Source organism: Vulpes vulpes, chromosome 1, assembly GCF_048418805.1.
Source record: "Vulpes vulpes isolate BD-2025 chromosome 1, VulVul3, whole genome shotgun sequence".
NCBI classification, from domain to species: Eukaryota; Metazoa; Chordata; class Mammalia; order Carnivora; family Canidae; genus Vulpes; species Vulpes vulpes.
In genome coordinates this window covers 105,269,195-105,282,065 of record NC_132780.1, presented here as the reverse complement: position 1 = coordinate 105,282,065, position 12,871 = coordinate 105,269,195, and the positions used below count along the sequence as shown (strand labels likewise).

Sequence of the window (12,871 nt, the reverse complement as noted above, 5' to 3'; positions counted from 1 at the left end):
TTGTATATATTATGTAGGTAGGGTACTATTTTTATAATGGCAAGCTGTAATAAATTTATTCTGGTTTTCTATGAGATAGCCTTGACTGATGTGTGAATCGTAAATAAAGTGTTTGAGGGAAAACTCCTGTATAATAGGATTTTTTAAAAAGATTTTATTTATTTATTCATAGACACAGAGAGAGAGAGGGGCAGAGACAGGCAGAGGGAGAAGCAGGCTCCATGCAGGGAGCCCGATGTGGGACTCGGTCCGGGGTCTCCAGGATCACACCCCAGGCTGCAGGCGGCGCCAAACCGCTGCGCCACCGGGGCTGCTCGGATTTTTTTTTTCAAGCCCCTTTCCTTTCCTCAGTCTATTTGCTATAATGTTTTTGTTCAGAAATGGTAATTTGGTAGAGCATTTATATGTAGAAATTGTATTTGACTACCTTTCCAGTTTATGAAATTACCAAAAAAAAAAAAAAAAGCTGTTGTGCTTTTCGAAATACTATGTTGATTTCAGGGGAGATTTTATTTTTCTTGGGGAGGGAATAAGAAGTGTTTTCTTTGGAAATTGAAAGACTGTTGACCATCTTGGAGTTTTGTCCTCAATCTTGTCCCAATGCCTGCTTTTAAGAAATGACAAAGAGACACTATAAATGTTAGTTATTAGGTGTCTATGAAGTGAGAATAAAAGCAAAGAATAGTTCGAAGAGAAGGTGGGTATTGAAGATCTTTCAATGAATGGATAGATCAGGCCAGTAAGTGTTACATGAATTATAAGTAGTGAATTGAAGAAAGCTGCTTTGGAACTTTGTTTATATAAACTTTGAGTTGGTACTTATATAGATTCCCAAAGCAATATAATTCGGGATACCTTTCAGTTACTTAGGTAGAACCTTTTGGGAAGGTATTTTTGTATAGTACAAATATTTGATAACTGAAATACTAAGCATTTTTAGTAATAATTGACATAGGTTCCAAATAATGCTTAGTTGATTTACAAAAGGGAACATTTCTTTATCTGTAGGGTGGTAGATTTATTGGAGAGTTAAAATGAGCTCTTGATTTTTAAAAAGAAGATAGCTGTATGAATGACCACATATTATATACGGTCTGCTGAGGAAAAATATTTTGGCTTCTTTTTAAAGAACAGTGATTAATGCTCATATTTATTGTCTCTTCACTTAAAAATACATGCATATAACACTTAAATTTTAAAAATACAACTAATTTCTCAAATCACAGTAAATTATCAAAATGTTTAAAATGAGAATTTTCCAAATTTTATTAATACTCCCCCCCCCCTTTTTTGTATTACAGTCAAATGTGATTACAGGAAAAGGAATAAACATAGTTTGATTGTTTTGCTTTGGTTACTAAAGAATATACACTTTAATATATTTTCCTCACCTCGTATTTATTGTACAATGGATATTTACTTTGTGTATGCAACTTCAAATAGAGCATTTCTTTATATTCATCCATGTCAGTATGAGAATTTAGCAGTGAACATCTCTTTAGATTAGTTTTGGAAGTTGTACAGCAATTTTGATGTTTATTTGAGCTCTTCTTTTTTTAAAAATTTTTAAGGATTTTATTTATTTGTCCATGAGAGACACAGAAAGAGGCAGATACAGGCAGAGGGAGAAGCAGGCTCCATGCAGGGAGCCCGATGTGGGACTCGATCCCAGAACTTCAGGATCATATCCTGAGCCAAAGGCAGATGCTCTACCGCTGAGCCACCCAGGTGTCCCAATTTGAGCTCTTCTAAAAGGAATTCTTTTTGTACTTTTTGGCCATATTTATGTTTCTCTTGTTTTTTAAGACCTCAATAGTGGAAGTAGAGGTTGTGATCATCTTGAAGAGGGGAGCAGAAATAAAGATGATACATTTTCTGATTCAAAAATGGAACTCGCTCTGACCTCCAGGAAGAGAAAGAAAAGGCTTAGAAGTAATTTGCCTGATTCTCATAATTCTACTTCTTCCTTGTTTGAATCAGCAGAACAGATAGTAAGTAGAAGTATTTAGATATCATATGAAATAATTTATGGTATGATAAAAATGAGTTGACTCTGGCCAAATAATGTTCTTATAGCTTTCTGCTTTTAATCATTAGATTTCTTTCTTTTCTTTGCCTATTGTTTTATTCTGTTTGATTTTTTAAAAATAACTTAGATGTTTTTCAGTAGAATAGCTATTGGAACAAATTTCAAAAATTATGAACAAATAAAAAAGTTAAAAATGCTTCTTCTCTGATAGCACTCTTTAGTTTGGTATATATCCATCAGGCTTGTTCTATATTGTTTTCCTTTTTTTTTTAACCAGATATTATTAATACTCTAGTTATAGTGTCCAGCCAATTGCTTTTTTTTTTTTTGCTTTTTCATATATTGTGTAAAATTATTATCATATTTCTTTTATCAGTAGTTTACTTACCAACTTCTTTAAGACTCTCTACCTAGAGTTTAGGGAATTTGTTGAAAGTGAAGAATTACTCTACTTCATACACACACTACCTATTTTCAAAACTTAGTATACAGTTAGTAAATGTACAGGAAGGTAACCTTTTTACTCCTTTAATTTACAAGGTCTTTTAGGACTTTTCAGTATCTTTGAGTTATAAACATGGTTTAGGTTTAAACAGAGAGATGTGAAGGCAGTGATTGATTTGATAGTTTTTAAAATTGTTATCCTCTTAAATTTTTAATTTTTTGCTTTTGTGTATAAAGTCACATGATGTCATTTGGCCTCATTACTTTTACAAAATAAAACTGTAAAAAAAATTCTTCTTATTCTAAAGTTGACTTAAGTTCTACAAGTTATACCTGTAAATATGGGAATTTCCACATCTCAGCCTTTTAAAAAAAATGTTTAAGTGTCTGGTAGGACGACCAGATTCTGTCTCTTTACTTGGAAGACCCTAACAAGAGTGATACAGTATAATTGTGCAGTTTCCTATCCCTATAGTTATAGAAATGATATAATATTTTTACTTTTATATTCTTCTTTAGGAATTTAAACTTTAAAAAAGTCTTTAGCCAAATTTGACATGCTAATTTTCTGTATGTATTTATATTCAGAAAAAACAAGAAAATGACTCAACAGTATGTGCTGAATTTAAAAAGTTAAGTGAAAACTATCAAGACTCAAAAGTGCTTGAAGAAATTACACCTGAACCTATAGAAAGCAATATTGCTAAACTATCTTCACTTAATAGTCAGGAGTTGGCTTTGAGTGCTGCTCCGAAAAGTTCCTCTGTTGACTGTTCAACCACTGAAAATTTTGAGAACTCTATGTCCACTGATACTGTGGGGGAGTCTACCCTGCTTGAGAAGGATGAGAATGAGTTGAATGCAATAGAAAAGCCTGTTTTAAGTGAACACAGTGAGGGGAACCAGTCTTTGATATCAGTAGAACCAAGTAAGTAACAGGATTATAATGTTTTTTAATTTTCTCTGCTTTACTTGTTCTATTTCTTCCCTCAAATTTTGCTGGGGCAATAGCTGTTTATGACATTACTGTGGAATATATTAACTTTAGAAAAAGAAAACTTGGGGTTTAAGACTTTGTTCGTGAATTTTGTAATATTAATTTAGGTAAATAGTGGACTTAATATTCTTTTTAAGAAGTTTTAAAAGTTTTTTGTTTTTTAAAGGAATTGTGAACTGTGATTTATCTCAGTAGTTTTTTTTTTTTAATTTTTTAAAAATTTTTATTTATCTATGATAGTCACACAGAGAGAGAGAGAGAGAGAGAGGCAGAGACACAGGCAGAGGGAGAAGCAGGCTCCATGCACCGGGAGCCCGATGTGGGATTCGATCCCGGGTCTCCAGGATCGCGCCCTGGGCCAAAGGCAGGCGCTAAACCGCTGCGCCACCCAGGGATCCCCAAACAAAAGTTTTAAAGGATATATAGTGAATAGTCTCCCACATCTCAGGCATCCATTGCTTCTTTTGGAGGCAGCTAATGTAATAGGCATTAAAGTACAATTTATCTTTTTAAATTTTAATCTTAAACTTAATATTTTTTTACGTTCAATACATTTTTACTGTTGTAGTCAGAACTTGTTCCTATATATTCCTCATGGCTTTATTCATTTTTAAATGTCTTCATCCTCCAGAAAGTAAGGTTTCAGATAATTGCCTAATAATAGCACTGATATGGAAATATTGTATATAGCTAGTATAAATTAGATAATGAATGATAATCCAGTTTCTAAGCTGGACAGTTAGATGATTAAATTTTAATGAGATTATTAAAGGTATAGTGCATGAATTAGTAAGTTTTCATTGTGTGATTATTGTAACACATTCAAGAAATAATTTTTCCTTTTTAGTTGTTGTTTCTAGTGATGAAGAAGGACCTGTTGAACATAAAAGTTCAGAAATTCTTAAATTACAACCTAAGCAAGACCATGTCATCACTAATGAAAATGAGAGTACTTCTGAATCAGCATTGTCAGAACTGCCATTGATTACACGTGAATCTGTACAGGTATTTATTTCTGCTTTCTCATAGGTTAACAGTGAAATAGAGTTGACTAATAACTGTTTCTTTCATGAAGCAGAATAATGTAATAAAATTAAGAAATTTCTTAGTTTAACTTTTGATATAACTTTTATATTCGTTTGAAGGAAATATGTAATGGTCTTTATTTTGAAGTGGAAGAATTTCTTATTTTGGTCATTTATATATTTTTTTTAATTTAAAACTGAATACTTTTTCTTTTTTTTTAAAACTGATTCTCATTGAACATTTAACTACTTTATCAGAGCATTTCCTAAAATTAAGCAGTTTCCAGTATTTATCTGTCTGGCCTTCCAGTAGTGTGGCTACTTAGAATTATTCGTTTTCCTCACATGCAATTAAGGCAGAATATGGAGAGGAAAGAACATGGTGTCTGGAGATTACAGATCTGTGTCAAATCCTGGCCCTGGTGCTTGCTTCGGCAGCACATATACAAATCCTGGCCCTGTCATTTAACTTCTTTAAGCCTGAGTTTCCTCATAAGTTAAATGAGGATGATAATACCTACCTCGCAAGACTATATTGAATATTAAATGAAGTAACATATGAAAGTATTTAGAATAGAGCCATAAACCAATCAGTTTGGTAAGTCCATTGTCTTTTCCTTCTTACAGAAAATAATAAATGGAAATATCTCGGTTTAATGTCAGCCAGTTGTGTTTTGACACAGTACTTAAAAAATTATAGCTCTAAAGTGAGGTACAAATCATTTTTTGTCAGTGTTCTTATCATCAGCCTCTTATTACTCTATTTTAAAGAAATGATTATCAGCTATCACCAGTGTAGAACTGTGGTAAAACTTCTGTTGGTTTGTTTTTTCATACGGTCAGAGGCTGTTATTCTTTAAGATGTGATGAAGAATTAGGTCAGTTCTATAAAAATGTTTGGTGGTCTGATTATTATTTTTAAAGATTTTATTTATTCATGAGAGAAAGAGAGGCAGACACACAGGCAGAGGGAGAAACAGGCTCCATGCAGGGAGCCCAACGTGGGATTTGATCCTGGGTCTCCAGGATCATGCCCTGGGCTGAAGGTGGTGCTAAGCTGCTTAGCCACCCGGGCTGCCCTGGTGGTCTGATTATTGTTTCACTGGTGTTCCTTTGCATTTGGTGCTCTATATAGAGATCACCTTAGCATCTTTGTTTGGAAGTTTTGTTAAAATGTAACCATTTTTTGGCCAGTAGTGTACCTGACGGCTTAGTTGTATTTGTTATGAAAACCATGTCATTATTGATAATGAGTTCAAACTTTTTAGTGAATTATAGTTTCCTTGGCAGCATATAATTTGATAAGGCATTATGAAATGATCATATTATAAGAAAATAACATTTTTTTGTAGAACTGATGGAATATGATTACAACTAAGCAGAAAATAATGTGAAGACCTACTAAGATCTATAGGTCAGCATACCTTAAAATCTCCATACCTTTCCTTATTTGCAGTTTTAAATGAAGTGGTGAGAAGCGTGGGTTGGCCATTTTTAGGAGGCAGTTAATCTTTACAAACTGGGAGGCCCCAGTAAAAAATTCTTTTTATACTGTCTTCTCATTTTATCACTTAAAACACACACGGTTATCTGATTAGAGTCACTTGTAGTTGATTTGGTACTTATTCTTTAAGGGATATAAGAAGAATACTAGAGTAAGCAATAAAAGATGAGAATGAAAAAAAAAAAGATGAGAATGATGAAGATTTTTATTAAGCAGATAAATGGCATTGTGAGCTGGGTTAAGAATAATGAGTCCTACGTATGTTTCAGATGAGGATTAATAACATTTTATAGAAGTAGGAGAGTGAGTACATGTGCATAGTTGCCCTCGTGGTAATTTATTTCGTCATTAGTGATGTTAGGGTTAAAGAAGACTAATGTACAAAGAGTGGGCAAATGTGGAGTCGAAAATGTCATTTGGCAGTTTAAAATTCAGAAGAGATTGTAGGAAACAGCTGGTGCTAATACTTCCTAGTAGTATATTGTAATTTAAAAGCAGAGTTCTGTAGTTATTTGAGTGGAAGTGATATGATTTTTGAGGTTTTAGATAACTGGTTGGCTATTTTCAGACATAGGACATAGAGTAAAACATAAAGATTTGATATAACAGATGGTTCTTAGGCACTTACATGCCTTCAAGTACATGACCTAAGAATATTATCTTGGTTTATGAAACAATTTTATGTGGTAGAAATAACCCTTGATCCAGAGATACAAATCTGGTTTTGACTTAGCTTTGCTTCACACTAACTTTATAACTTTGGGCAAGTCACTTAACCAATCCAAACATCTATTAGTTTTACTTATGAAATGAAGAAAAATCCAAACTACCTCACAGGATGATTGTGGTGATTAAGAGAGAGAATACATTTAGAAACTCATTTTAAAGTAACAACTACATAAATCTTAATTTATTTCTGCTGAGCTAAAAATGAATAAAGCCTATTAGGGAATATTAAATTTGAAATCATGACTTTGATGCAGAGGAAGATATATTTCTGGAGCTTAGGCCTATAGAATTTAAGATTCAATTATTAAGAGTAATTTTCTCAAGGTAAATCATATGCTTTTTAAGAAAAAAATCTAGATAACTATTTCTTCACAGTAAGAACAGTATAAAGTTCTTTACAAATTTCATTAATAGCAATTGAAAGAAGTATTTGATTTTGAAAATCATTGTCAGCATTTGTGTAATACTTAGGGTTATATGCATTTTATAATTTGTTCCTTGTTAGGCTTCATCTGAATTATGTCCATATAAGCCTGTCATGGAAAACATTTCCTGTATTACACCTAGTGATGAGATGGATCTACACCTGGATTTTATATTTACTTCTGTTTATATTGGTAAAATAAAAGGAGCTTCTAAAGGTTGTGTTACAGTAAGTATATTTAATTTGTTTTTGTTTTTATTTTTTTAGTTTTGCATTATGGACAAGGCATTTATAGATCGTCCTTTTTTTGAAGTACAAATGAAAATGGAATTGAGATTAATTTTATATGAGACACTTTGAATATGTCATCCCTACTTTGAGACATGTCTTTAATTGGGAAATCCTAAAATCATAAGGGAATATCCTAAAATTATAACTTTGACCCAACTATTCTAATGAAGATCATGTATGAAAAAAGATCATATGTAGTACTGATATTCAGTGGGCTCTTAAACTTACTTGGTGTTAGAGTCATTTTTATTCAAGGTATGGTTGAGATCAAGAAGAAGAAATCTTATTATGCTGGTTCAAATTGTAAACTGAGTTCTTCAAATTCCTACATTTCTTTAAAGAGCTCCAGGAGTAGTTCTTAGACAGGATTTTACTCAGTTCTTTATTTTCTCACTATTTCTGCCTATTAAAATTCTAACCATCTTTTAAGGCTTTCTGAAAGACATCCTCTTCCAAGAGGCCTTTTTTCATTTCCCCTTTCTAGCTAGAAGTAACCTCTCCCTTTACTGTGTACTTAAAGCACTTTGTAATCTGTTTTAAGATTTATTTTGTGTGTTTATAATTGTTTATATTTTTGCTGAAACCTCTCCATTAGTCTTTAAGTATCTTGTGGTGAAGAGCAATGCTTTTATTTGCTTTTACACCTTACATATATAGTTCAATCTTAAATAGGCATTTAAAAGAAGATAGCATATGATTTAAGACATAAAGTAGCTGTTTATTTGGTGACCATGCAGAAGGATGGCCTAATTTCAAGTGTAAATCCAGCAAAATCTGGAATCTACAAATAATGATAACTTGTGATATAGTTAAAATTGTTCTTATTGAAAGCACAAGAACAATTTTGTTTAATATTCTCTGATCAGCAGTTTTTAGATAATAATGATTTTGGCTTGCCTGGAGTGATTTTACAATTTTTTTTTCTTTAAGGAATTTCATTCATTTTTTAAATAATCTTTACTCCCCCACCCCTCCTATTTTACTTTTTTATTTTAAATTCAATTTAGTCATTTTTTTTTTCTGTTGAGTTCTTTGTAGTGGTAAAAAATTGGATAATATAAGTATATGATAATAATTGAGTAATTGGGCAAGAAAATCCAACATAAATATTTAGCAATGGGTTTTTATTAGTTAATATATTAATTGTTTTTAGAGTTAGGTGGACTTGTTATGGGCCAAAAGTAAGACCAAACAAAAAACTACAATTAAGTAAAGAAACTATTTTATTTTATTTATTTTATTTTATTTTACAAATAATATCTATAATCTTGCTTATCCAGAGACATTTGACGTTAACTCTTCAGTGTATATCATCCCATATTCTTCATATTAGATATATTTATAGGTTTAAATCAAAAGTATATGACATAAATGCTGTTTTGTAACTTACCATTATTAAGTTAGTTCATGAATCTATTTTGGGATATTTGGATTGTCCTTATTTCCTGTTTGGACATTTTGATTGTCCTGGGGAGTGCATATATATATATTCAATAAATGTCATAAAGTAGGTTTTCAAGTTTTGTTTCATGTTTGTTGGAACACTTCTTATGATTGAAATAAAAATTTAAATGTCTAATTAAAGGAAAGTGATTTAGTAAATCAAAAGCAAATATATGCAGGTAAAAAATACATATGTATATGAAGAAAGGCTGAGAGGAATTCTAGAATATTAAAACAGTATGTTATTAAGGAGAGAGCATAAGCAATTTTAAAACTTAAAAATAATGAATAACATGAAAAGGGGAAAGAGAAAGTTAAAAGTCTTAAAACTTTCAAGGATTCAAAAGACTATCCTTTTTTCAGACACAATTCATAATGCTTTGAAACTTAGAAATTAAAGACCTTTTTTTGTGGGGGAGTAAATAAGAGAATTAAATTCAGTCATTTTCCAGATGTTTAATGTGTCTCTACTAATGTGTTGTTGTAGATTAACTGGAGATCTTGTTCTCACTCTCATGATAGTTGTATTTTAGCAGAACTAGAAAAGTATCTATAGCGGAAAACTGTTTACATATATTAGAGCCTATTTTCTTATAGTTGGACAATGACTGCTATTTTTTTTAACGTGGAGAAGGCTGCAATAAATGTGAACATTTCGTTATTTTTTCTCAACTTTCTTGGTAGTAGGACAAAGGTTTATTAAACACATTGTGTTCAGAGAACCGTACTGGCTATTATAAGAAGTTATAAATAGATATGGTATAATTTCAGAGAATTGGGTTTATCTTAACTCTCACAAAAAACATCTGTCTTACTTTCCCAAATGGAGATTAAATTTCTGCTGGGAATAGGGCTTTGCTTTGGGAGAGGTTATATGTTGGCTTAGTCATCATACAAAGGTGTAAATGAGTATGAGATTCTTGCCAGAGAAGATTTGATGATATAGGACAAGAATACTTATTGTGGAAGAATGAGAGAGTAGTAACAAAATAGAGGCCAAAGTATATAGATACACTATTTCTAGTTCATAATTCTGTAATAATGTCTATAAAATCTCAAAAGCAAACATTCCATATATTTATTTTCTATAATTATTTACATTTGCTAAGATACATTTTTATGAGATTAAAGGCATTGAATCATGTCAGATTTGGGCAAGGGAAAATATACACCGAATATATTTAGCAGTCGTGTGACAGACTAGTAAGGTGTATTTGACTGAATTGAACTAGATAATATACTTAGTCAGATGCTATTGTCTATTGATAAAAGCTCCTTTTGATTAAGGCTCTTACCTAAAGCTGACAGGGATTCAGTAAGTAACCAAAATTCACCTACTTACTGTTTGTATAAGTGGTAGAGATAATGGAGACAGAACTTGAACCCCAAGCTCAGCTTTTTTTTTTTTTTTTAAGATTTTATTTATTTATGAGAGACACGAAGAGAGAGAGAGGCAGATACACAGGCAGAGGGAGAAGCAGTCTCCATGCAGGGAGTCCTATGTGGGACTTCATCTCAGGACTCTAGGATCTTGCCCTGGGCTGAAGGCAGGTGCCAAACCGCCGAGCCACCCAGGGATCCCCCCAAGCTCAGGTTTTAATTCATGTGGCTCTTTCTTGAATTTTATTTTAGTGGCTGACTTAGACTCTGAAATATGAGTTTTATATTTGTGAAGCTACAATATGAAATAATTTTTAAATTGGAAAAGAAATGAGTCACAGTAAACCTGTGGTTTCACTAGGCACTGTTTTCTACATATTTGGAATTCTCTTGATAGTTAATTGAGGTATTCATGTACAAAGACCATTTTTAATTTTGTTTTTGTGCTCACAGACTATACCCCTGATTTGGCAAACAATTTCATAAATGTATTGATCAAAAGAGAAATCTAACAAGAATAAATAAGTCACAAATTAATTTGACATTAAATTGAAAAATGAACTTAAGAGCGCAACCTGTTTTAGATGGAACATGTAAGATTGTAGGTGCTCATGACCTTGAGAGTTGATTATAAAAGCAATTCTTAAGGTCAGATTTATACAAAAGATTCCTGGAGAAAATTAATGTCCTGGCACAGAAGGAGCAGACAGAACAACTTGGCTGAATCTTCCCTCAGAAGGGAATTTATAACATGGAAACAAAGATGAATGCTGGGAATGTCAACAAAGTCAAGAATCAAAGCCTGTTTTGTGGTTATTTACTAAAGTCACTGATACTATGGAGTTCTCTTGGCAGTTTCTTGGGATTTTGTCTTGTTTCTTCCATAAATATTCAGGAATCGTTGAAAAATATATTAAGTAAAGTTTTACTGATTTTTATAGTTTAGCATATTTAGAGTTAAATTACATATGCAGGGTTCTTCCATAAAACTTTTTTCCAAAAAAAAAAAAAAGACAACTAAGTATTTACAGTGAAACATTTTCTTGGTTTTTTGATAAAAAGGTTTGAGCACTTTTATTTTTAAAGATTATACTTTAAAATAAAATTTAAATTTATTTCTGCACCCAGCATGGGGCTTGAATTCATACCCTCAAGATCAAGAGTTCTATGCTCTACAGACTGTGCCAGCCAGTTGTCCCTTGAGCACTTTTAGTATAGACTTTGAATACATGCTTCTGGTTTGAGAAAGAAAAAAAACTAAAAATTTTGAATAGTAATTTATATTGAGTAGTAACTCATTTTTTGCTTTTTTTTCTTATGTTTCCTTTAGTTCACGACAAAATATGTTAAGATCCCATTTCAAGGTAAGCTGTTATTGTCTTGTGATTTCTTTCACTGTAATTTTGAACATAAAATGGCAAAAACTCTGAATTCTTTCTGCAGCCAAGTTTCCATAATTTTTTCCAGAATAGAAATTAAGTTAATCTAAGGTTAAAAATGTATTTTAAGTTAACACTTTTTTTTTAGCATCTTTAAAAGGAGTTAAAATGTTTGATAACACTGAAAATTGTAATGACCATTAATGTTAAGGGACTCAAGGTAACTTTTTGGAATTAATAGAAATAAAGTTTTGATAGCAAGAAGATTTTGGTATGATGAAATGTATGAAAATAAAAATTATAAGGAAAATATATGAAAAATAAACTAAGGAAAATTTATAATGTTGCATACAATATGTAAAATGGTTTTATATAGAGGTTAGAAATTTTTTAATACTATTTCTTATCTGAGTAAGGCAAAGTAGATTGGAAACTGTACTTGTAATATATGGAGACTCAGACCATTTTTTTATTTTCTCCCCAACTAAAATCCTTTCAGAATAATAATGACATTAAGAAAACAAGAAACAATAGAATAGTCTCTAGAGAAAGAATTATGAAAAGAATGAAGGAAAATAGATACAAGTAGTACTTCACAAAATGACTAGGGAGGAGAGGAAGCTTCTTCCTGTAGGGAACCTGATGTGGGACTCGATCCCAGGACCCTGGGATCACAATCTGAGCCAAAGACAGATGCTCAACCGCAGAGCCACCCAGGTGCCCCTAGCATTAACTATTTAGAAGAAACAAATAAAGACTTGTGATTTAAAAGAAAATAATTTCCTAAAAGAAAGTACAGTAATCTATATTTAAGTATCTATGTAATAGTGCTCCTCTCATATCTTTTTTTTTTTTTTAAATTGAAGTATAATTGACATGTAACATTATATTGGTTTCAGGTATTGGTTCAGGTACAACATAATGATTTGATATTTGTATATACTGCATGATGATTCCTACTATGTGTCTAGTTCACATCTTCCCCATACATAGTTGCAAAAGGTTTTTTTTTTTTTTCCTATTGTGGTAATTGATGACTTTTAAGATCACACTTAGTGATTGTCACATGAATACTACAGTGTTAGTAACTATAGTCACCATGCTGTGGATTATATCCCCATGACTTATTTATAAGTTTGTACCTTTTGTTCCCTTTACCCATCTTGCCTGCCCGCCCCCTGGCTTTGGCAGCCAGTAATCTGATCTCTGTATCCATGAGCTTGTGT

At 31.9% G+C, this 12,871-nt stretch overlaps 1 protein-coding gene across 12 annotated transcripts in view; it reads left to right on the top strand.

Moving 5' to 3' along the window:
• Positions 1–12,871, top strand: part of SENP7 (SUMO specific peptidase 7) — a 147,875-nt gene that overhangs the window by 99,547 nt on the left and 35,457 nt on the right. For all 12 annotated transcript variants that reach the window (XM_025989969.2, XM_025989968.2, XM_025989967.2 and 9 more), the window contains 5 exons: positions 1,807–1,991; positions 3,062–3,401; positions 4,318–4,475; positions 7,234–7,380; positions 11,597–11,630. In XM_025989969.2, the coding sequence (XP_025845754.2) occupies positions 1,807–1,991; positions 3,062–3,401; positions 4,318–4,475; positions 7,234–7,380; positions 11,597–11,630 (864 nt within the window). The remainder of the gene's footprint in view (positions 1–1,806; positions 1,992–3,061; positions 3,402–4,317; positions 4,476–7,233; positions 7,381–11,596; positions 11,631–12,871) is intronic.